The sequence below is a fragment of the Mus pahari genome, chromosome 23, assembly GCF_900095145.1.
Source record: "Mus pahari chromosome 23, PAHARI_EIJ_v1.1, whole genome shotgun sequence".
Taxonomy (NCBI): Eukaryota; Metazoa; Chordata; class Mammalia; order Rodentia; family Muridae; genus Mus; species Mus pahari.
In genome coordinates this window covers 4,614,769-4,636,057 of record NC_034612.1, presented here as the reverse complement: position 1 = coordinate 4,636,057, position 21,289 = coordinate 4,614,769, and the positions used below count along the sequence as shown (strand labels likewise).

The 21,289-nt window shown below is 49.9% G+C and overlaps 1 protein-coding gene across 12 annotated transcripts in view; it reads left to right on the top strand.

Moving 5' to 3' along the window:
* Positions 1–21,289, top strand: part of Git2 (GIT ArfGAP 2) — a 45,101-nt gene that overhangs the window by 13,525 nt on the left and 10,287 nt on the right. For 2 of the 12 annotated variants that reach the window (XM_029533541.1, XM_029533537.1), the window contains exons 8-16: positions 5,780–5,825; positions 5,950–5,955; positions 6,773–6,824; positions 9,517–9,589; positions 9,839–9,936; positions 10,909–11,020; positions 13,671–13,813; positions 15,307–15,456; positions 19,728–19,976. In XM_029533541.1, coding sequence (XP_029389401.1) covers positions 5,780–5,825; positions 5,950–5,955; positions 6,773–6,824; positions 9,517–9,589; positions 9,839–9,936; positions 10,909–11,020; positions 13,671–13,813; positions 15,307–15,456; positions 19,728–19,976 — 929 coding nt within the window. The remainder of the gene's footprint in view (positions 1–5,779; positions 5,826–5,949; positions 5,956–6,772; positions 6,825–9,516; positions 9,590–9,838; positions 9,937–10,908; positions 11,021–13,670; positions 13,814–15,306; positions 15,457–19,727; positions 19,977–21,289) is intronic. The other 10 variants (XM_021222473.2, XM_021222472.2, XM_021222475.2 and 7 more) reach the window with 8 other exon arrangements.

Here is a 21,289-nt window from a genome sequence, read left to right as displayed (position 1 = left end):
TGGGACACATGCCTGTAAGTCCCACCACTGGGGAAGCAGAGAAACTGGGATCACTGGGGCTTGCTGGCCAGTGAGTCTCACCAGTCAACCAGTCCCAGGTAAGAGGCCCTGTCTCAGAAAGCAGTGGTGGTATATACATATCTGGGTACAATAGCAATTAGTGATAAAAAGTGGCTATGAATTTGAAAGAGCGAGGAGGGCTCTTGCGGGGCAGAAGGAAATGAAAAATGTTGTAATTGTAATCTCAAAAGTATTTTCTTTTAAAGCAGTAGAAATAAGGTTCCCACCTTTAGATCTCAGCACTTGAAAGCAGATGCAGAAGGGCAGAGGGTAGAGGGGCTGGAGAGCTGGCTCAGCAATTAAGAGCACTGGATGCCCTTGTAGAAGATCAAGGGTCAGGTTTCATCTCCCACTTGGTGGCTCACAACCATCTGTAACTCACGTTCTAGGAGATTCGAAGCCCTCTTCTGCCCTCTGCAGCCACAAGTGGTGCTTGTATATATGTGCAGGCAAAACATACATGTACACATAATAAAATACGTATTTTATAAAATAAGAGTAATAGAGCCGGGTGTGGTGGCGCACGCCTTTAATCCCAGCACTCGGGAGGCAGAGGCAGGCGGATTTCTGAGTTCNAGGCCAGCCTGGTCTACAGAGTGAGTTCCAGGGCTACACAGAGAAACCCTGTCTTGGACCCCCCCCCCCAAAAAAAAAAGAGTAATAGGGTAGAAAAGTGACTCATTCTGATGCGGAATCTGAAGCGCCAACTTTTTGAGTATCCATCCCACTATTGTCCCAGTGCTTCTCACTGAGAGGAAAAGGAAATTAAATGGAATTTAATTTAAAATAAAAGAATGATAATTCAGATGGCCAAAGAAAAGAGTTGCTGGTCCAGGGCTCCATATCCAGCAAAGCGCTTAGCATAAAGACAAATTAAACACATTGCTAAATGAGGAAAATCAAAAGACTTCATTGCTCTAGCAGCAGAACTAGAGAAGGTTCGTCAGGTCAGCATGGGCCTGAGGACGCTGATGAAGGATGGAAAGCAGCCCAGCAAGAAGTGCGTGGAAGCAGAGCCGCGTGGGCTACAGGTGTGTGGCCGCCGACAGCAGAGGCTCTCGTGTGGGTGCACAGCAGACTCAGTATGCAGGGCAGCACAGAGGAAGGGGAAAGAGTGGGCGAAGCAGGGCAGTGACCTTTCTAAGTAGAAAGGTATGTGTGGTTACTGTAACCCATAGCCACCGAAAGTCAGAGACAGCAATGTGCGATCAAAAACCTAGAGATGAATTTAAAAACAAAACAAAACACATTGTTAAACAGTACTGAAATAATCGAAAGATCTTTATTGAAAGTATTCAAAAACAGAACAAAAAGGAAAAAATAACCTGAAGCTTAAACAAATAAAATGATATAAATCCAAACACATAAATCCAAAACTGTGTTTGCAGTGACTGTTAATGGTCTAGAGACCTTTAAAAGCAGTAGTGTCAGGAAAGGGTTACAGAGCAAAAGCCGCGCTGTACAGTATGTACAAATCTATACCACGCACGACGAGGTCAGCACCAAGAGATGGAAAACAGTCCATGCAGACATTGAGGCTAGCATGGCTGTGATGACCCAGGCTGTGGCTGACTTGCCTGGGTCAGAGCAGACCTCAGCACAGACAGACAGGGTCGAGACAGTGACAATGCGTCTGCATAGGCAATGGCAGTGCTCCAGATCGATCACATATCCCGGTGTCCACAGACCCAAAGGAGAGCCTCCAAGGTGACAGCAGACAGAGGTACCTGACACCCTGAGTTCCAGCCCCAGGTGTAAGGAGAGGACCCTGCGTGTGCATGCCTTGACAAACATGCGTCCACATGCGCACATGCGTAAAGTACATGAACCTTGCCTGTGGAGCTGAAAGGAAGGTGAGGGTGCTGTTCGTAACGCAGACTCCGCACACGGTTCTGGAAGGTCACCTTCAGCGAGGTGAGCCATGTTCTGAGTGATAAACCTTAGCAACCCCAAAGAATTTAAACTTCTACAAAGTTTATTCTCTTACTCTAATAGAACTAAGCTAGAAATTTATAAAAATCAAAAATTTCAAGCACATAGAAGCTTAGCAACACATTTTTAAGTCATCCATGGGTCTCAGAAAATCTCAAGGGAAATTAGTGTCATACATATTATGGATCTGGGGCTGGATAGTTGTTTTGAAAGGATAGCATGTGATAGCCCAAGCTAGCCTCAGACTTACCACAGTCCGTCCTCGGTCTCCCAAGTGCTGGAATTACACATATATTACCATTTCTGGATCAAAGGTGTTTTCAACTAAATGAAAATGAAAATACAGTATCAAAAGCTGCAGTATTAGCTGGGTACATCCCATCGTCCCATCACTTGGGATGCCTGTGAATTCAGAGCCGGTCTAGTGCACATAGTGTGTTCCAGGCCAACCAGGGCTACATAGTGAGACTGTCTCAGAAACAGAAAGGGGATGGGGAAAACTTTATGGAGTTTATTTAACACAGTCTTTGCAGGAAGTTTATAGCATTAAATTCTTGGATATGAAAACAGCATAGCTCTCAAATCAATCTTCACTAGAAACAACAATGGAAAGATAATAATACAACTATGTTTAAAAGATGTATTTATTTCATGTATGAGTGCTCATTCTGTATGTACACCCACACGCCAGAAGAGGGCATCAGATCCCATTACAGATGGTCACGAGTGTCATTACACATGGTCACCATGTGGTTGCTGGCAATTGAACTCAGGACCTCTGGAAGAGCCATCTCTCCAGCCCCATATGTGATTCTATATGTATGTTCCTTTGCATACTTAAACACACTTCCTCCCCAACCCTATAAAACTATTTTTCAAGAATTTCAATTTGTACCTCAACACATCCCATTAACGAAAATGTCAGGTTCAAGAAATAGGAAGAGGGGCTGGAGAGATGGCTTAACAGTTGAGAGCACTGACTGCTCTTCCAGAGGACCCGGGTTCAATTCCCAGCAACCACATGGCAGATTACAGCTGTCCCAGTTCCAGGGAGTCAGACACTCTTACTCAGACATGCATGCAGACAAAACACCAATGCACATGAAATAAAAATAAATAAATTTAAAAACAAATAGGAAGAGGGGCTGGAGAGATAGATGGCTTGGCACCAGCACCCACATGGCAGCCAGTTTCAGAGGAGTCTGCCTGCTTTTCTGCCCTCTGTGGGCACCAGGCACATAATAGTGCACAGATGTGTGCAAGCGAAAGACATCAAAATCAATCTCTTCAGGAGAGAGAATGAGAACAGAGAGAGTATTTGTGGTTTTGTGTGAATGGATTAGTGGGGTACCAAACCCAGCAAGAGGGGAGAGAAGAAAGGTGGGTATGGGGGGGTCCCCATACACAGAAAAATCCTCAGCAAGCAGTAAATGGAGCAATATGTAAAGTAGAGAAATGCGTCATGACTGGTGAAGCACAAAATAGCTGACCGAAGTCAGTTACCGCGACGGGGTGAAGGCTCGGTGCGTCAGAGACCTGCTGCTCTCACAGAGGGCCAGGTTCAGTGCCCAGCACCCGCAAGTTGCCTCACAGCCATCTCTTATTCCAGTTTCAGGGGATGTGGCATCGTCTTCTGACCTTGGGCACCCAGGTACATACGTGGTACGCATACATACAGGCAAAACACTCATACACATAAACTTTTTAAAGAAAATCAGTTAATGTAGTTCAGGGCATTCATGAACTAAAAGGCAGCACACTCAGGTAATAATTTCAAGAAGATAATTGCTAAAGCTATAGACTAAGGAGGGGCTGTGATCTTGGATTAAAGTTCTTAGATACGTTTTGTTAGATTAATTATGTGTGCTTTGTCACTCGCTGTCACGTGCTCACTGCTTCTGTGAGCAGCTCACTCGCATGTACCCTGCTGACTTCAGACTCATGCTGCCCTCTTTGCCCCGCCCCCAAGTCCTGGATAAGAGGTGTGCAGCATCACCCCAGCTTCAGAACCCCAAGCTCCTGCTCTGAGGAACCGACAGGGTGGAAAGAGAAGTAGGGAGGGAGCGTTTGCCTTTAGTCTCAGCGCTGGGGAGGCAGAGCCAGGAGGACCCGGGCAGCCAGGGCTACACAGAGAGACCTGTCTAAAACAGGATGGTGCGTGGGGTCTGAGGAGATGGCTCGGGAGTCCAGAGCACTTGCTGCTCTGGGAGAGGACCTAGATTCTGTTCCCAACACCCACGTGCTGGCTCAGGACTGCTTACAACTCCAGTTCCTAGAGAGCCATTGCTCTCAGGCCTCTGGGCACAAAGCACACATATGGTGTGCAGACATACATACAGGGAAAATGGGCCTGTACATAAAAAACATTTTTAAGAAGAAGAAATGAAGCAGGATCTCATGCAATCTAGTCTGGTCTCTAAAGTTGCTGTGACTGTGGATAACCTTGAACTTGGATCATCCACCTAAGGGCGAGGGTTATTGGTATGCAGTACCGTGTGTGTGTGTGTGTGTGTGTGTGTGTGTGTGTGTGTGTGTGTGTGTGTGTGTTTACACATGCAGCAGCATACTGAAGTCAATTCTCTCCATTTTCTTGAGCTTAAATCTTGTCTCTACACTGTACTCCAGCCTAGGTGGCCCATGACAGGCAGTCTCCTGTCTCCACTTCCCATCTCCCTGCGGGAGTGCTGGGATGCAGGTGTTTGCCACCACAGCTGACTTTAGCAGCCGGAGAGTTTGCCTATTGAGCTATCTCCCGGGCTCTGGTTCATCTCCTCTGCCCTTGCTCTGGTTCAAGACCATCTCAAAAACAAAAAAAAAAACAAAACAAAACAAAAAAAAACAACAAAAAAAAAAAACCTGCAAGCCAGGCGTGGTGGCACAGCACTCGGAGGCAGAGGCAGGCGGATTTCTGAGTTCGAGGCCAGCCTGGTCTACAGAGTGAGTTCCAGGACAGCCAGAGCTACACAGAAACCCTGTCTTGAAAAATCCAAAAAACAAAAACAAAACAAAACAACAACAACCCCCCCCCAAAAAAAAACCCCTGCAGATGGTATATGAATAGCAACAAAACAGACAAACAGGCAAGTAACAACACCACCCCAGGCACACGTCCTTCAGAAACACAAATTAAAAGCACACTGTAATGCTGCCCCAGAACCAGGAGTATAGCTTGGGTGAGGCATGGAACAACTGTGAGTCTCACACTGTTGTACACAGGACACAGGGCTGCTTTTAGTGTTTGTGTCAGGAGACAAGGTCTTCCTGTGTAACTCAGTCACACACACACACACACATACACACACACACACACACACGCGCGCGGGCCCTGCGCGCGCTTTTGCTCTCAGGCATTGCCTCAGGGTAAACCGATTGCACACAGAAACCCGCGAAGGTGCTTGGAGTGGTTTTGTCATTGGGATGGACATCCGTATTCTGAAAGCTAGGAAAGGACACTTACTCAGCAGATGGCCAAGCCGGGTCCCTCCAGAGCCGCACGCAGAGTGTTCTCAGCCCTGGCTGCCAACCTCTCCCAGGCTCAGGGCAGCTCTGCCATCTGCCACCGGGAGCTGACAGTGACAGAGCCTGCGGTGAGCCAGCCTGACTCCTCAGCAGTTTTTACTGGGTGATGTCTAGAACGGGATGGGTTTCGGGGAGCTTGCAGCCAGTCTTGGGACTTTTCTGTTCTCCCAAGTGACACATGGTTATGGAAAATGGCTACTGGGAAAACTTAAACTGGAAAAAAAAATGATCTCAAAACTGATGTGAGCATAACTGGTTTCTGTTTCAGATCATAAAAGCGGACAGCACTTTCTGATCCCTCAGAGAGCAGACAGGTATGGACCAGTTTGGTTTATGTGCCCACTATTGCTTGGTCTACAGTATTCAGGTGCGTTGTATGTTGTGTTTAACAGAGCTCATACATTTTTCTCTTTTACGGCTATTCACTTTGGAAATCAGACGGCTGTAAGTAAATCCCCGTGTGGAACTTAACCTGGAATGAGCCCGAGAGGACAGTTGCACTGATGCGGAGTCGTAGCCAGGGAGGGACACCTCCACTCTTTGTCCAGTTGTCCTGCTGTTCTGTGTCTATAGGTGATAGTCCCAGGTGTTTCTGTGTCAGGAAACACGGTACACTTTGCCTTTGACAGGCCCTGGCGCACAATGCGCTTCACATTCATCTGTGGGCTGTCAGCACGTCACGGCTGCTCAGCGTGTCCTCTGGCGTGTCCGTGGGCTCTTACAGTTTCAGGCTGGATGAAGTTGTACATTTTGAGAAATGAATGTTCTTTTTCCTTCTCTACTCAAAATGTTTAAAAACATAAAAGCCACCCTTAGCTCATGAGCTGAGCTAAATAAAAAGTCCCTAGCCGTGTCCCAAGCCTGTAAGGTGCGATGACTGTCACCGCTGATCACTGCTGTTGTAGCCGTGAGCTTGTCTTTCTGCCTTTTCTGTTTCCTCTCCGTTTTGTCCTGACTTTTGTTTTCCTTTGTGCCATGGGTGGAACGCAGTGGCTCACACTTTGGACACAGGCTTTCCCACTGAGCCACACCCCAAGGCCTAGAGAGGAACTGAAGAGCTGTAGATTCTGCCACCCTGCTGTGGGGCAGTTTGCTGTTACCTGACAGAATCCTGACCAAAGTGTCTTAAGTCTTCAATGACTCTGCCGCTATAGAATCGTTCCGTAAACAGGGCTGTCTCATCCCGCGGGTGTCTTAGTCTTCTAGTGAGGTCACGGTATGCTTCAAATCACTTGCTTAATGGTTTTGTGTATTTTCTTAGCAGCCTGGATTTGTCTGAGTTGGCAAAAGCTGCAAAGAAGAAACTTCAATCTGTGAGTATCTCTTTCCTAGGAGCCCCAGAATGGAACCCTTGTTGGTCCCTGTTGTCAGCCAGAGTAACCTGTCGCATCATAGTAGCTCAAGTAGACGCATGCTGTCGGGTCCAAAAGCACTGTAGTATATCCAGTCCGCTGACTACTTCAAACAACCCGCAATCTTTCTGTTAAAAATGCAGCCCTTGCCTGTGATGATAGAGAACCAAGGTTGTGGGTGTGTCTCGGGGCCCTGGGGTGTGCGGGGTCCCCTTCTTGGCATTTGTTACGTTACTCACACGGGATACTGAGGACTAACAGTAGCTGCTGGTAGGGCAGTGAGTCTGGGTGTCCGTTCACTTCAGTGCTGTGGCTCCTGCCCATCAATCATACGCCGTTCCTAGAGCTTGGTAAATTTACGCTGCTGAGAGCGTGTGGCCTGGACCCATTGTGTGTGCTCAGGGTTTGCCCAGCCCTGCAGGTCACAAGATCACTTTACTCTTTGTCTTCTGGCAAGAGGCCCTTTGTCCTCTTTCCCACGAAGCCTCACCCGGGCGCTTCTGCCTCGCCTGGTGAGGTTCCACTCCTTACCGGTTCTCAGTGGTCCCCGCGTCAGGACCAAGAGCCTCTGCTTCTTTTTGTGACCTTTAAAGACCCTTAAGCACCAGCTCACCTCCCCCTCTGGTTAGGTGTGCGTGCATTGTTGGGCCGCTCTGTGAATCGGCTCGAGGCCAGGAGTCACTGCCTGGGAGCACTGCTCTAGGACGAGTGCCTTGTCTGGTCCGGGCTCCTCTTAGACTTAGAGCTTGGCGCCTCCAGGTGGGGAGCCGTTTCCTGCCCTGTGGTTTCCCTCCTTCCCTTTCACAGATTTTTAGAGCCTCATTCGGTGTCACTATCACATAAAGTGGATTTATCCTTACTAGTACTTAATTATACTGTGAAATAAATGTTTTATGCAATTTGTTCGGTGTCTCTGTGTTCTGTAGCTGTGTGTTTGAGTGTATTGTGCCTTTCTTACGGAAGCCACCTAGTAAGACAAAGAAGACGTCAAGCTTTTGAGGCAGTGCAGGAGCGTGTGCTCTCCTCGTCCTTACTGTAGTTTGTAAGCAAACTTGTTATACGTGACATCAGACTCCTCCTCACTCTGTCTGTTGACTGGGCTGGATACCACATGAAACCTGAGGTTATGGGGCGGACATTAAATAAATACCTTGGGCATAGTTTCCTATGCCCTTAAGGCCTTAGGCTGTGTGTCAGGCTTGCCCGGCTCATGTCAGTCCCAAAAACACACTCCTTCCAACAGAATCACTGGGAAGAGGGCACTGTCTGCCCTGTTGGGCATCCCGGCCCTCCTCCTCGTAGGAGGCTGCTCTCAGCAGCACAGGGCAGCACTCATCCCCCGCTCCGCCCTGCCCTTTTCCATCCTTCTCTTTCTCACTCCTTCCCTTCCTGAGTATGTCTCGTACTCTCTCCTCCCTCCCTAGTGAAAAACTAAGAGAAATATAACAGGAAAAAAAAACTAATGTATTCTTGAATTATGAAATGTTAACATCCTGAAAGTCTTAAGGCTTGCCTGTTCCTCGATGTCCTTGTCTGTAAAGAAAGACAGTAGTGAATTCTATTCCATTCTCGCTGCTGGCTTTGGATGGTGTCTTTAGCACCGTGTCTAAGATGCCACTGTCCTGAGCAAGTTGGCCATGTTGCCACGAGTGACAAGGAAACAGCTTTCAGTCCAAGCCCGTGGATGGAGAAACCAACCAGAGGGTTCCCAGTCTGTGCGAGCGAGCAAGCAAGCGCCTTCTTGTTTATTTTGAACAATAAGTTAATGCCAGGGCACTAGGGAACTTAAAGGGAGATGGGACTGTCCTCAGTCGCCTCATTCTCCAGTGCATGCTCAGCGTTTGGCATAGTCCCTCAGCCTTTATTTCCTATTTGTATCGTTTTTTTCTTTCTTGAAACTATGGTAACAGAATTTCATACCCTGCTTTATTACCCGGGGTGCAATGAGAGCCAGTCAGTGAAGACACAGGGCGCAAAGCAATAAAGTGGCCATGGCCCTCGAGTTGCAGGATGATTTCCGTGAGACAGGGGGCAGACCCCATGGCTGGGGCTTCAGCCTGCCTCCGTGGGGAGACCTGGATAGTCCTCCAGTTTCTGACTGCTGTGTGAGTTTGGTCTGTGGGGCTGTGCTGTGAGCTGCACCCCACACGGCACTGGGGGGGCCACGCTGTGCTTGCTAGATAGGAAGCCTTGCGGAGTGGCGTGTTGTTACACAGCCGCATCCTTACGCACCCCAGCAGTGCGGCCATCCAGTCCAGGGCCTTGCACAGCCTGGGCAGATATCCTGACACTGAGCCCCGTCGCCATCCCCACTAGAGGGTTTTCTTCTCTTTGCCAGGGGTGTCGGACCCCTTCCTGTTGTAGAACAGACATAAGTTCTCCGGACAGCAGACTTCTGGGGTGCTGGCTAACACAGGGAGCAGGGCGGGGACTTGTGTGTGAGAGGGTTTGTAACAAGTCGCTCTTGCCTTCTCTGTGGCACTAGCCAGTGTGTCAAAGAGCAGGGCATGAGAAATGCTGTTGTTTTAGCGCTGGCTTTGAGTACGCCCCTCCCCCCCCACACCCGCTGCCCCGAAATGAAGGGTGAGGCTGGCACAGGTACCCTCCCAGTGTTAACGGCTGTCCCTTGTGTCCCTGATATGTTTACTTTCAGCTGAGTAATCATTTGTTCGAAGAGCTTGCCATGGATGTGTACGACGAAGTTGACAGGCGAGAGACCGACGCAGGTGACATAGCACGCGGCTTCCCTACTAAGCTTCTGCTCCCGGTGGGCGGTGGCCGACTGCCAGCCTGGGTTTCTTGTCCAGATGCCCCTGTCCTCATAGCCCATGTGCAGACATGTGCCTTTGTGCGCGTGGACTTCCGAGTGGGCTTCCCGGGTCTCCCTTCCCGTGCGTGAGCCATGCCTCTCAGCAGAGCCGTGCCACCGCAGGTATGCTGACATTCTGTCTCTCGGCTCCTTTTTTCCCTGCTAGTCTGGCTTGCCACGCAGAACCACAGCACCTTGGTAACCGAGACAACCGTCGTCCCCTTCCTTCCGGTCAACCCCGAGTACTCCTCCACACGAAACCAGGCAAGTGGCTCTGTATGAAGAGTTGCCAAGAGTATTATTTGGGGAATGACTGATGGCGTGGTATTTGGTGTCCTCGTGGACATACACGGAAACAGACAATGTGAGGATTGGTAAGAGAAATACAAACGACACACAAACGTGAGGAGAAAGGATAAAAGACCATAAAGGAGACTCCAAGTTGTTGGGGAGCATGGGGGCCCCATGCCACTGCCAAGCTGGTGGGTGGCTTGTTGGCTTCTCGTGGAGTCCTGGTGCTCAGGAAACTGGGACAGGGGAACCTCAAGCTGGAAGCTAGCCTGGGCTACATAGCAAGGCCATGACAGAGATTGGGGGGGGGGGAGTGGAGAGAACGAAGGGGGGATTTGTTTTCCAGTTGGTCAGAAGCCTCAGATATACAAAGGAATCCTCAGTTAAGGTGACTTCCAGTAAAATCAAACCAGACATATGCGTGTGGTTTCCACCCTTGTGCTGTCTCTAACAACAGGACACTGAAGGAAGCCTCAGCCACTGACAGGGAGAGGAGGAGGAGAGGGGTTGGTTCTGACTGAGGGCTGGCTGTCAGAGCAGACCCACGTCCAGTCTCCTACCTCATCTCTAACATCGGAGATGTCCCTCCAGAGTCACTTCTCACTCACTTCAAATTAAATCATTGGTACTAGAAGTATGTTTTCTCTTCTGGCAGCTCTGAGGATCAAAGCCAGGTCCTGACCCTTGCTTGTCAAGTGTCCTAGCAGTGAGCCACATAGCCAGAGCCATTTTATAATTCATAACAGCAATCCCTGCTGTAGAAATGGAGATGTTAAGTTCGCTGCCACAGGAAATGTTAGTGTTGACTAGAGAGCGATGGTGGCTGAGATCCCGTGATTGAGCTGGGAGACACATGTGTAAGCTGCAGACCTGGGCGTTCGCTGTCGCCTTTCATGCTTGCATTCTTACACTGGGTAATATTTCCCATTCTCTTCTTACTCTTAGGGCAGACAGAAATTAGCTCGGTTTAACGCCCACGAGTTTGCTACGCTGGTCATCGACATCCTCAGTGACGCCAAGAGGAGACAGCAGGGCAGTCCTCTGTCCAGGTCAAAAGGCACGTGTCCAGTCCCATCCCCGAGAGCACCTGGGGGTGTCCAGCCCCAGCCCCGAGAGCACCTGGGGGTGTCCAGCCCCAGCCCCGAGAGCACCTGGGGGTGTCCAGCCCCAGCCCCGAGAGCGCCTGGGGCCTTCTGGGATATGCTCTTGAGTCCTACGCTGGAGATGATGGGGCAGGAGAGTCTCCTCACTTATAGATTACGACAGAGAGATACCTGTTGGAGCCCTGGAGAATAAGGAGTGCCTCAAAGTTACTAAGTATAATCACGTTTATCTTATATGTATTTGTTTTCCTAATCTCTTATTTTCCCCAAAAGTTGGCTCCTTGAAATTAACCTAAAAGCCTAACTCTTAAATTTTACCAAGGACATAAGTGAGGAGATGAAGACTCTTGATTGAAGCTGTCACTTAATTCAGAACCCCTGCCTCTGAATAATTAGTGTTTACTGCTGTTAAATTTAAACGTCTGTAGCAAGAAGCCTTGGGCTGTCCGCCGAGCATCTGTTGAGAACGGCTCTTACAGGTCCTGACTCCAGACGTAGGGCCCGCTTCCTCCCAGCCAGTCCATAAGTTTGTTCTTGTTTTTTTTTATAGATACAGGAACTATGCCTTTTTATTTTGAGGTACTAGAACAAGATGTTTGTACCATAAAAATCAAGGTTCCTGTCAGTATCACACTCCCCTAAGGCAGGAATTATTAAGTAACACTAATTTGTGTTTCTTCTTGGTTGTTGAGGAACTTGGTCCTATCAATGCTGCCAAGAGTAAAGATGCTCTGAGAAGGGGCATTAAACTGGGGAAGTTGCCGTCTGGAGAGGTTTTGTATAAATTTGAAACCTCAAAATATGCCTACTCTAAAAGAGAAATAATGAGAGATTCCATATTGTGTATAATGTCAAAAACATTAGAAACAACTAAATAATAAATTCTAGAGAAACAGTCACATGACTAATGTACAGACATCTCTCAGAAATACTTCGTGATGTGAAGTAAGCTAACACAGTCTTTAAAGGTTTACTGTGGTCTCTGTCCTGTACGCTGTGTGTAGTTATATAAGTAACTATGCAGGGGACGGCACCTTCCCCAGGTGAATGCGCACATGTGGTTGCTCCTCCACAGCAGATTTGATGCTTGTCTGGATGCCTGGCTGGGGCTGGCACCTTCCTGCAGGTTTCAGTGTCATACTGTGTCACTGGCCTCGCGTAGACTGCCCGGTGCCGCGTTTGCCCGTGTTCTCATACTTTTTGTTGGTGATTTCACTGCTCTAACAAAGGCTCTGAGCACAATGGGAAGATGTTGAACAGTGTGCCTGCGTGCAAGAGGGCTAAGGAGAGGCTCGTGGGAAGCTGTGTGTGCGTACTGACCGTCTTCCTGGCGTGAATGGAGTTGGCCTCAGATTGTGGTCATGAATCCACGGTGTGTGTCACACAGGGCATCCTTAAACAGAAGCCTGTGTGGATTGGCTCAGGACAAGGCTGTGACTGGCGGCTCTCCGGAACTATAGTCCTCTGTCTCAGTGAGTGACAAGCTTTTAGACTGTATTCACTGAGGACAAGATTACAGGTGTGCAAATATGCTTAGAACAGGAACTAGAGAGGAACAGGCCCGCGTGTCTCAGACTGGGTGGTCTCCACAGTTCCTCACGAGTGGTTACAGCCTCTGTATTCAGTCTTTGTATTGGCATGCTGGTGTATCTTAAAGATTAATTGTAAAAGTTAAAATAGGACCACTGTGTCTTAAGAAATCAGAGTTCCCTGTCCAGAAGAAGCCGTCTGTAAAACATCGCTGGAAACTGGAGCATAACTTGAGTTGCCTCAAATAAACCCCAAAATATTTGGGGGTTTCTAAACACTTATTCTAAATGTGCGAGAGTGTGCAAGTCACTGCTCCCCGTCTGTGGAATGGACACTATTGATAATGGACACGTGTGTGTCCCCTTGTCTGTCTCACAGCCTGGCCGCGGATGAGTGGCCACTGCTGTCCTTGTCCTTGCAACTGACTTCTAGGTTGGCGCTTGCTCTGGTTTTGTGTGTTTGTCTCTATGGAGCCTCGGCCGTCCCAGAGCTCACTGGATATGAGCCTGGCCTCTTCCCAATGCTGGGCCTAAAGGCGGTGTCTCCATGCCCTGCTGCTTCCTGCTTAACTTGCCACCCTCTGTGTGCACGTCACAATCCAGCTGCCTTACCTCACCTTACGTTCATTTGTTTGTTTGTTTGTTTTTTGGAGACAGGGTTTCTCTGTGTGGCCCTGGCTGTCCTGGAACTCACTCTGTAGACCAGGCTGGTCTCAAACTCGGAAATCCGCCTGCCTCTGCCTCCCGAGGGCTGGGATTAAAGGCGTGCGCCACCACTGCCCGACTCACCTTATGTTCTTATGGCTGAAACAGTGCCCTGGGCATGCAAACCTGGGACTTCCGCCTCAGTCTGGCGGCCACCCCGAGGGGCGTGTCCGAGCTCGGCAGCAGCTTGGGAAGCACTGGAACTGCTCTGGGTGGCTGTCCATTAAGCCTCTGCGGGGGTGAATGCAGCGCTGCTCTTTCTGTCATTTTCTTCACCCTTTAATGGCTGAACTAGATAGTCATCTTAGTAGTTTTTTAGAAGGAAAAATATATTTTGTATCTGAAATAGTTTTCCTTCTTCTGTGAACAGACAATGTGGAGCTCATATTGAGAACAGTCAGTACACAGCACAGCACTGAGAGCCAAGACAACGACCAGCCAGACTATGACAGCGTGGCCTCCGATGAAGACACAGACGTGGAGACCCGGGCAAGCAAGGCAAACCGGCAGAAGGTGAGCGGACACACCTCACGCAGGACAGACAGACATCCTCCTCCTAAAACATGTTCTTGCCCTGGGGCTGTAGCTGAATGGCAGAGTGCTCGCTCGCCAGTGTATACAAGGCCCTGAGTTTAGTTCCCAGCGCCATCAGGAGAAGACACATACACGTGGCAGAAAAAGTAAGACTGGCAGAAGGGTTAGGCCTTGGAAGGGGCTGTGAGAGGGGTCAAATTAGGCTCACTGCTAACTCAAGCCAAGTCAAGATAAAAAAATAAATGCTCTTAAAATAAGGGCCTTGTTTGTCACGGAGCAAGTGAAGGGTCAGCCATGACTCTAGGCTGAGGTCAGGACTGGAGGCTTCTCTCTGTGCCGTCCTCCCAGTGTGCTTAGCTCCTCCCCTGATGACATCACTGATGGCGAGGGGGATAGGAGACTATGCACTGCACACGTGGTGTGCATCGCAAGTGCAGACAGCTGGATGTTAGGAGGCTGGAAGAGAGCATCAAGGGAGGAGCTCTTGACAGGACTCTGAGGCAAGGCCTTACAGATGTGCTGGCCTGACCTGAGTAGAAGGCGGGGCAAGAAAGCCTGGGCTGGAACAGCCTAGAAGAGTCCCACCCCTGCCGAGGTCCCAGATAGCACAGTGAGGACCTCGGCTCTAAAGGGCATTGCAGCACAGCCTCGGGGCTCAGGCCAGTGGGGCCCAGGGGAGAGGGCCAACGGGACTGCAGGCTGAGCCCTCAGGATGGACTCAGATAGGCACTCCGCGGACACCGAATAGTGAGGAGACAAGAAGCTAGGCTGCGAGGTTTGCAGCCTTGAAGCCCGGAGATATACTTAGATGTGTCCAGCATTTGCTGTTTGACATTGGCAGAAGGGACAGTCCACTCAGTGACAGGCAGGGTCATTACCAGGCCCTCAGGGACGGACCGTCCGCTGATTGGCTGGGCTCCTGCTGCCCCTTCAGCCTCTCGCTGAGCGGCGCTGCTGCTGGTTGGAACCTTCTCCAATGCTCTCATGAGCCCTGGGCTGCTCAGGCACGCCTCCCAGCTCCCACCCCAGCTGCTCCACTGTCTGTGTCTCCAGCACTCAGTCCCTCATGATGCTGTGGGGCATCTTAGTCATTCCCTTGCCTGTGCTGCTGGAGTGTGAGCGCCATGGACACAGCAGTCTGTCCTGTCCGTCACAGCTCACTGGAGACTGCCTGGTGCTCCCTGGGTCATGTGGAGCGAATGAATCCATGCAAGAGTGAGCTCTTTAAGTTAGGACAGTGTGTGCAGGGCAGGGCGGGCGTAGCCTTGATAGACAGTGACCACAGAGGTTCGCAGCACTCTGCCTGCTCCTGTAGGAAGCTCTGTTGCAGTGTCACAGGTCCTGGAGCGCCCCTGCCTTTCCTTTGGTCCACCTTTGCAGTCCAGCGGGCGTGGCAGAGATTGACATTCTTTAGCTGTTAGTCTTTAACATCATCATCGCAGATTGTGAACATTTTCCCGGTTTATTTTTAGAGCCTAGATTCAGATTTGTCAGATGGACCAGTCACTGTGCAGGAATTTATGGAGGTCAAAAGCGCCCTAGTGGCTTCTGAGGCCAAGAGACAGCAGCTAATGAAGGTGAATAACAACTTGAGTGACGAGCTGAGAATTATGCAGAAAAAGGTAACATGTTAATAAATGCCAGGATGGTTGACTCGTTGATCCCGGTCACCATGCTTGTGGTCAGAGGGAAGAAAACATTTACTGTAACAGACATAGACGTACTGGGGCCAGGCCATCCTCTTGAAAGTAGGCTGTGTGTGGATGTTTGAAATGCAGCGCTCTGATGAGAAACGTGTTCAGTGTAGGACAGGGACTATAGCGCAGCGGTGGGTGGTGCATCTGCCTAGCATGAGCAAGGCCTGGGCCAGAGCCTGTGCTTGGCCGGGATTCTGATTCAGTGTATGTATGGACACAAAGCCTTGGGTTTACACCTAAAAATGCATTCAGAGTAAGCTCCCCTGGGAGAGACCTAACAGCCCAGTGCTCGTGTGAGACAGCATAGCTTTGCCCTGCCCGGGCTCTCTGGGAATCTGAAGCGATTTTTCCACAGCTATTGCTGATTCTTAAGATTAATCTCACTGTGCAGACAGAGCAGGCAGAAGTGCAGCAGCCCTAGCACGTCCCATGCGCCGAGCTTTCTCTGCTGGCACGGACTCTCACTGCCACCCTGGCAACCGTCGCCAGCATCTCAACCTGCTGTCACCACCTAGAGCAGGGCTTGTCACACAGAAGACTGCCACATATCTGCCTGCACTAGCAAGGAGAGACAACCCATGTTCGCTGCACTATCCTAGCCACTCCCCCAGGGCAGCCGTTCTCAACCTTTAGGGGACATCAAGCGATCCTTTCACAGGGGTCACCTAAGTCCATTGGAAGACGCAGAATTACAGTTAGGAAGTAGCAACAAAGTAATGTTATGGTTAGGGGTCAGCACAACACGAGGAACTGTGTTAAGGGGTCACAACGTCAGGAAGGTTGAGAACGCCTGCTTCAGGGCCTGGGACTTGCACGAGTGAATTCGCCTGGAGGAGAGGTCAGTAGAGAATCCTGGCAGTGCTTGGGATGACGAGGGGAGAGCGACAGACGAGAAAGTACCAGCTGCGCCCTAGACTCTGGGCACCATAGGCATCGCTGACTGTCGTGAGGAAAAGCTCACTATGCACCCCACACAGAATAGACTTGGTTTTGGGTTTACACTATTGTTGAGAAATGCTATTTTGAGGTGTATCTTCTCAAGGAAAGCCAAGGAAAGGAGCTCCCGCTGGCTAGGAAGCAAGGCTGTGAGGCCCTCTGAGGGCAATCAGTGGCTCTCGGGCTGCAGAGCAGAGGATGAGATACGGAGTTCGCTCTTATGGACTGGCGCCCCGTCCTGCCTCGCAGCCCTGTCTAGGCTAGTGCACAGCTGCGGCCAAGAGCCTGAGAGGCCTTACGTCTCCTCGGCCTTTTCTGAACAGGGTCACACAGATGTGGTAGTTAATGCCGTCACCATCACCATACTTAGCAGCTTCTTGGGGGACTTCCCCTTTTTACCCAAAGTTCTCCTTTAGTGTTCATAGAGGTCATGTGTGCCAGGGTCAAACATTGAAAGGCAAGAAGAGCCGGGCGTGGTGGCGCATGCCTTTAATCCCAGCACTTGGGAGGCAGAGGCAGGTGGATTTCTGAGTTCAAGGCCAGCCTGGTCTACANAGTGAGTNCCAGGACAGCCAGGGCTACACAGAGAAACCCTGTCTCGAAAAGAAAAACAAAAAAAAAAAGGAAAGAAAGGCAAGAAAAGGACCAAAGTCCAGACCCCCAGAGCCCATGTGAAAGACCAGTTGGGCACAGTGTCACCTGCAGTGCTGAGCAGCAGGAGCAGTGACAGGGAGTCCCCAGAGCAAGCCGCCAGCCAGAGCCGCTAACCCGTATGCTCGGACTCACAGGGAGAGTGGTTGTGGGAGATAGCAGTGCTCCACTCAAGCCTCCCATCATGCGTGTGTACACACGTGTATGCACAAATTAATAAAGAAGACTCAGCGTTGGCTGAAGAGATGGCTCAGCGGGAAAAGGAGCTTGCTGCAGAAGCTGACAGCCTGAGTTCAAGTCCCAGAGCCCACAGAAAGCCCGAGAGGAGGCCTCAGAGTTGTCCTCTGACCCACGCAGGCACCAGGCACATGCAGACACAGTCAGACTTCATTTTTATTATAATTGCTAGAGACAGCTCGAATCTCTTGAAAGCAAGTGTCTAGAGTTCCTCTAAGAACCGTAGAGCAAGAACTGGGGAGAGACTTAGTGGGTGAGAGAAGAGTACTCAGCTTGAGTCACATCCCTAGACTCCCTGACCTCCACATGTGTGCCGTGGTATGCTCTCACCCTGACACACACACACACACACACATGCACACAGTGCTGACGAGCAGAGCCGTTGTGCATTATTATCACACAGATGCCTGTGGTTTCTAAACTAGGGAAGTGTCTGTGACTTCTTATTTCCTGCCATACTTTTTCCAGGGTACAGCCTGGCTCTTATAAACATCACTAAAATCTGTCTTAGGACATTTTTATAAATGCAGAGGAATGGATGTTTTAATTGGACACAGCCCTGTAATCCCAGCTACTTTGAAGGCTGAGACACAAGAATCACAAATTCCAGCCCTTCCTGGGCTAAGAACTAGTTCGAGGCCTGCCTGAGTAACTTGGACTCTGTCTCAGCTCCTGGGCATGGGGTACCGGGGGAGGCTTTTATAGACCATGCACCTCTGGGCTCGAGGCCCTGGGTTCAATTCCCTGTGTGGGGAGGCTGGGGCGACTGAAACCAGGGTCTGTGCTCGCCTCACAAGGCAGCTGGCCAGGGTCCAGACTGGGTGTCTCAGAGGGAACAGCAGCGCTCAGAGCGTTTATGATTCACAGCCTGCGCGGAATACCGCAGAGAGCCCTTAGCTCAGGCGGACACACGAGCCCTGCATCTAGGGATGTAGTCCCTTGCACTACTCCCTCTCTCTGGACCCCACCCGGTTCCCATTCATATCCCGACAGCCCACTCACACTTGTCTGTCCTGGAATGCAAGAATTTCTAGAGGCTCCCCCTCTTTGCAGAGGAGGTTACAAATATAGGCAGGGAAGCCATGCTTGTGTAGAGGTAGGCACTACAGATAGAGCACGGGGCTTGTTCACACAGCAAGGGTGTACTGTTTTCATTTTAAAGTTTGTAATAGAGTTGGCTTTTACTGTGATTTATATCTGATCTCTCACGTTTAACAGTTGCTCGGAAACGATGCAAATTAATGAAGAGGGTCGGCCACTAGTGATGTATTCCTCCAGATTGTTGCTTTCTAAATCAAACTTGAAAGTGAACTCCCAATACTGCATGACCTTGCTATTGGACAGTGAGGACCCCCTGGTGCAGACACGGTTGCTTACGTACTTAAACCTTGGCACTGAGGACAGCGTGGTCAAAACGTACGTTCTCTCAGAGTAGGCAGCTGGACTCCTACCATCCCCAGCTTATGCCACACAGGCACGGGGCTGAGGCAGCACAGACACGGTACACGGTCACATATTTAAGTTGCCAGCCTCACAATTCCTTGCTGATCTCTTAACCATGAAGCAGCTCACGTGTGAAAATTGCAAAGAATACTCAGGGTCTCTAGGTGTCAGTGTCTAACCCAAGTGAGCTGGCACCAGGCAGCCCGGCCCACTCAAGGCCAACATCACCAACTGCATGGGTGAAAGGAGAGAGAGGTCGGGTAACAGCCCTGCAGAAAAGGACTGATCACCAAGGGAAGCCGGTGCACCTCGGGAGTGCCCTTCTCTGGAGGACACTGACCTAGACTAAGAGGTAGCCGGTTTCTGGTGATGCGTTAAGTTAGCAAACTTAACATGGTTTCAGTCCCTTATATTTTTTTTTAAAGATGTGCTTGAATTGTTTAGAATATCAAAAATGCTACATAGTAAAGAAATTTTCGTCCTACTTTTTTTTCTTGTTGACGTTTTGGAAAGCACTAGGCGCTGGACTCTCCCCTGGGCTGGCCTCACCTCTTCTTGCTTTGTACTTTGGGCTGCTTCCATGGTGTCTCCGATCACTGTCACTTCCCCATTTGCAGATCACTCAGGGCCATGTGAAGAGTCACAGTCAATGTTCTGAACCTCTTCCCGAGACGACCTTAGAATGATCCAATGTACTGCTGGTCTGCACATGTTTTCTGGCCCCACTGTGACAACTCTCTAGGCGGTTAGACTTGAGTTTCTCATGAGCCTGTAGGTTATTCTGGAAGGAGGAGGAGTTTTCATGGCCTCCCCATGCAGCCCCGCTAGCTCTATACCCTCATGAGGTCGCGTTACGTTGGTGTATTTGACGTTTGCTTTGTCTGCCTGATGTGCAAAAACACAGACCCACTGCCAAATGTTTCTTTCAGCTTCAAACTCTCCAGAGTGAGAACTCAAGCCTCAGGAGACAGGCCACAGCCAGTGCCTGTCAGGTGCAGACAGGCTCTGACCACAAGGACACTGCGAGCCACTCGTCCCTAAAGCGCCGGCCATCTGCCCGGGGCAGTAGACCCATGTCCATGTATGAGACTGGATCAGGCCAGAAGCCATACCTCCCAATGGGAGAAGCCAGCCACCCTGAGGAGAGCCGGACAAGACTTCAACCCTTCCCCACGCATGTGAGTAGCACTACTGTGTGTCCCATTTCTGTTGTGCAGTCTGACTGTGTGTTCCCTCCCGGTCACGCCGGGCTTGAGGACTGAACGGGTTTGGCTAAAGTTAGCATTCTGGCTCTCACTCAGCCCCTCCCCTTCAGTTCCTCTGTGTCCATGATGTCATTCCCAGGCAGCCTCTGCTGCCTTGTTTTGTGTAGAGCTTCCTTCCTGAGCTCCACAAGCAGAAGCCAGTAAAGGTCACTGACAGAAGTGTCTGTCTTCATCATAGGCGGAGGCTGGGGCTGGAGCCGTGGCCCCGTGGTAAGCACGCTGGCTGCTGACATCCAGGCGGCACATAGCCCACTCCCAACCAGCTGTTACTCCTGTTTTAGGGGATTTGATGTTTCCTCTGGCCTCCCAGGGCTCTGCATGCACACGGCACACAGACAGGCAGGCAGGCCACTCATACGTGAAATGATCTTTTTAAAAACAACAGAGTAGGCAGAGGCATGCCCCCTTTATGAACTGGGACTCTCCTTTGACTGGGTACACGGCGTTGAGAGAGTCTGGGCTTGGGCAACCTGGTTACTGACCTCGCGTAGGCTAGTAGCATGACTTGGTCATCTCATAAAGATGCAGCGTAAGCAGCCATTATACCAGCACACTCAGGAAGCTGAGGCAGGAGGATTGCCTGGACCACATAAGATCTTATCTCCAAAAAAAGGAAAAAGAAGGACATATGTAAATAATTGAAAGTGTCTATCCGCCCACAAGTGTCTGCTCTGTGGCAGGCTCTCGCCAATCACAGTGGTGCACACATTGGGATGCCAAGTTTTCAAACATTAAATTCTTCCGTCTCCTGGATTGATTTATTGTGAAGATGTCGGTTTCCACAGAGTGCTCCAGGCATAAACTGCCTTACATAGTTCTTGAGAGTGTGGTATTCATCCTTTGGAATGTCAAGATTATTTCTTCAAAGTACATAGAGTGCTTCAATAAGATTCTTAGGGTAATGTGAAGTAGATGATAAGATCTAATACAATTTTAAGCCAATTTTAATTTTTTTGAGACTTTAGCAATGTAAGACTTCAGTACTGTATGTATCCAGGAATCCATTGTCTCAATGTCTCTTTATTTGGGTTTAACGCTTGAAGACCGTTCTTTGACCTGATTTGTGTATTTGCCACTGAACTAAGTGAAAAAGAACCTCGTTTTTATAGAACTGAAAACAAAACTTAGCTGGGCATGGTGGCGCACGCCTTTAATCCCAGCACTTGGGAGGCAGAGGCAGGCAGATTTCTGAGTTCGAGGCCAGCCTGGTCTACAAAGTGAGTTCC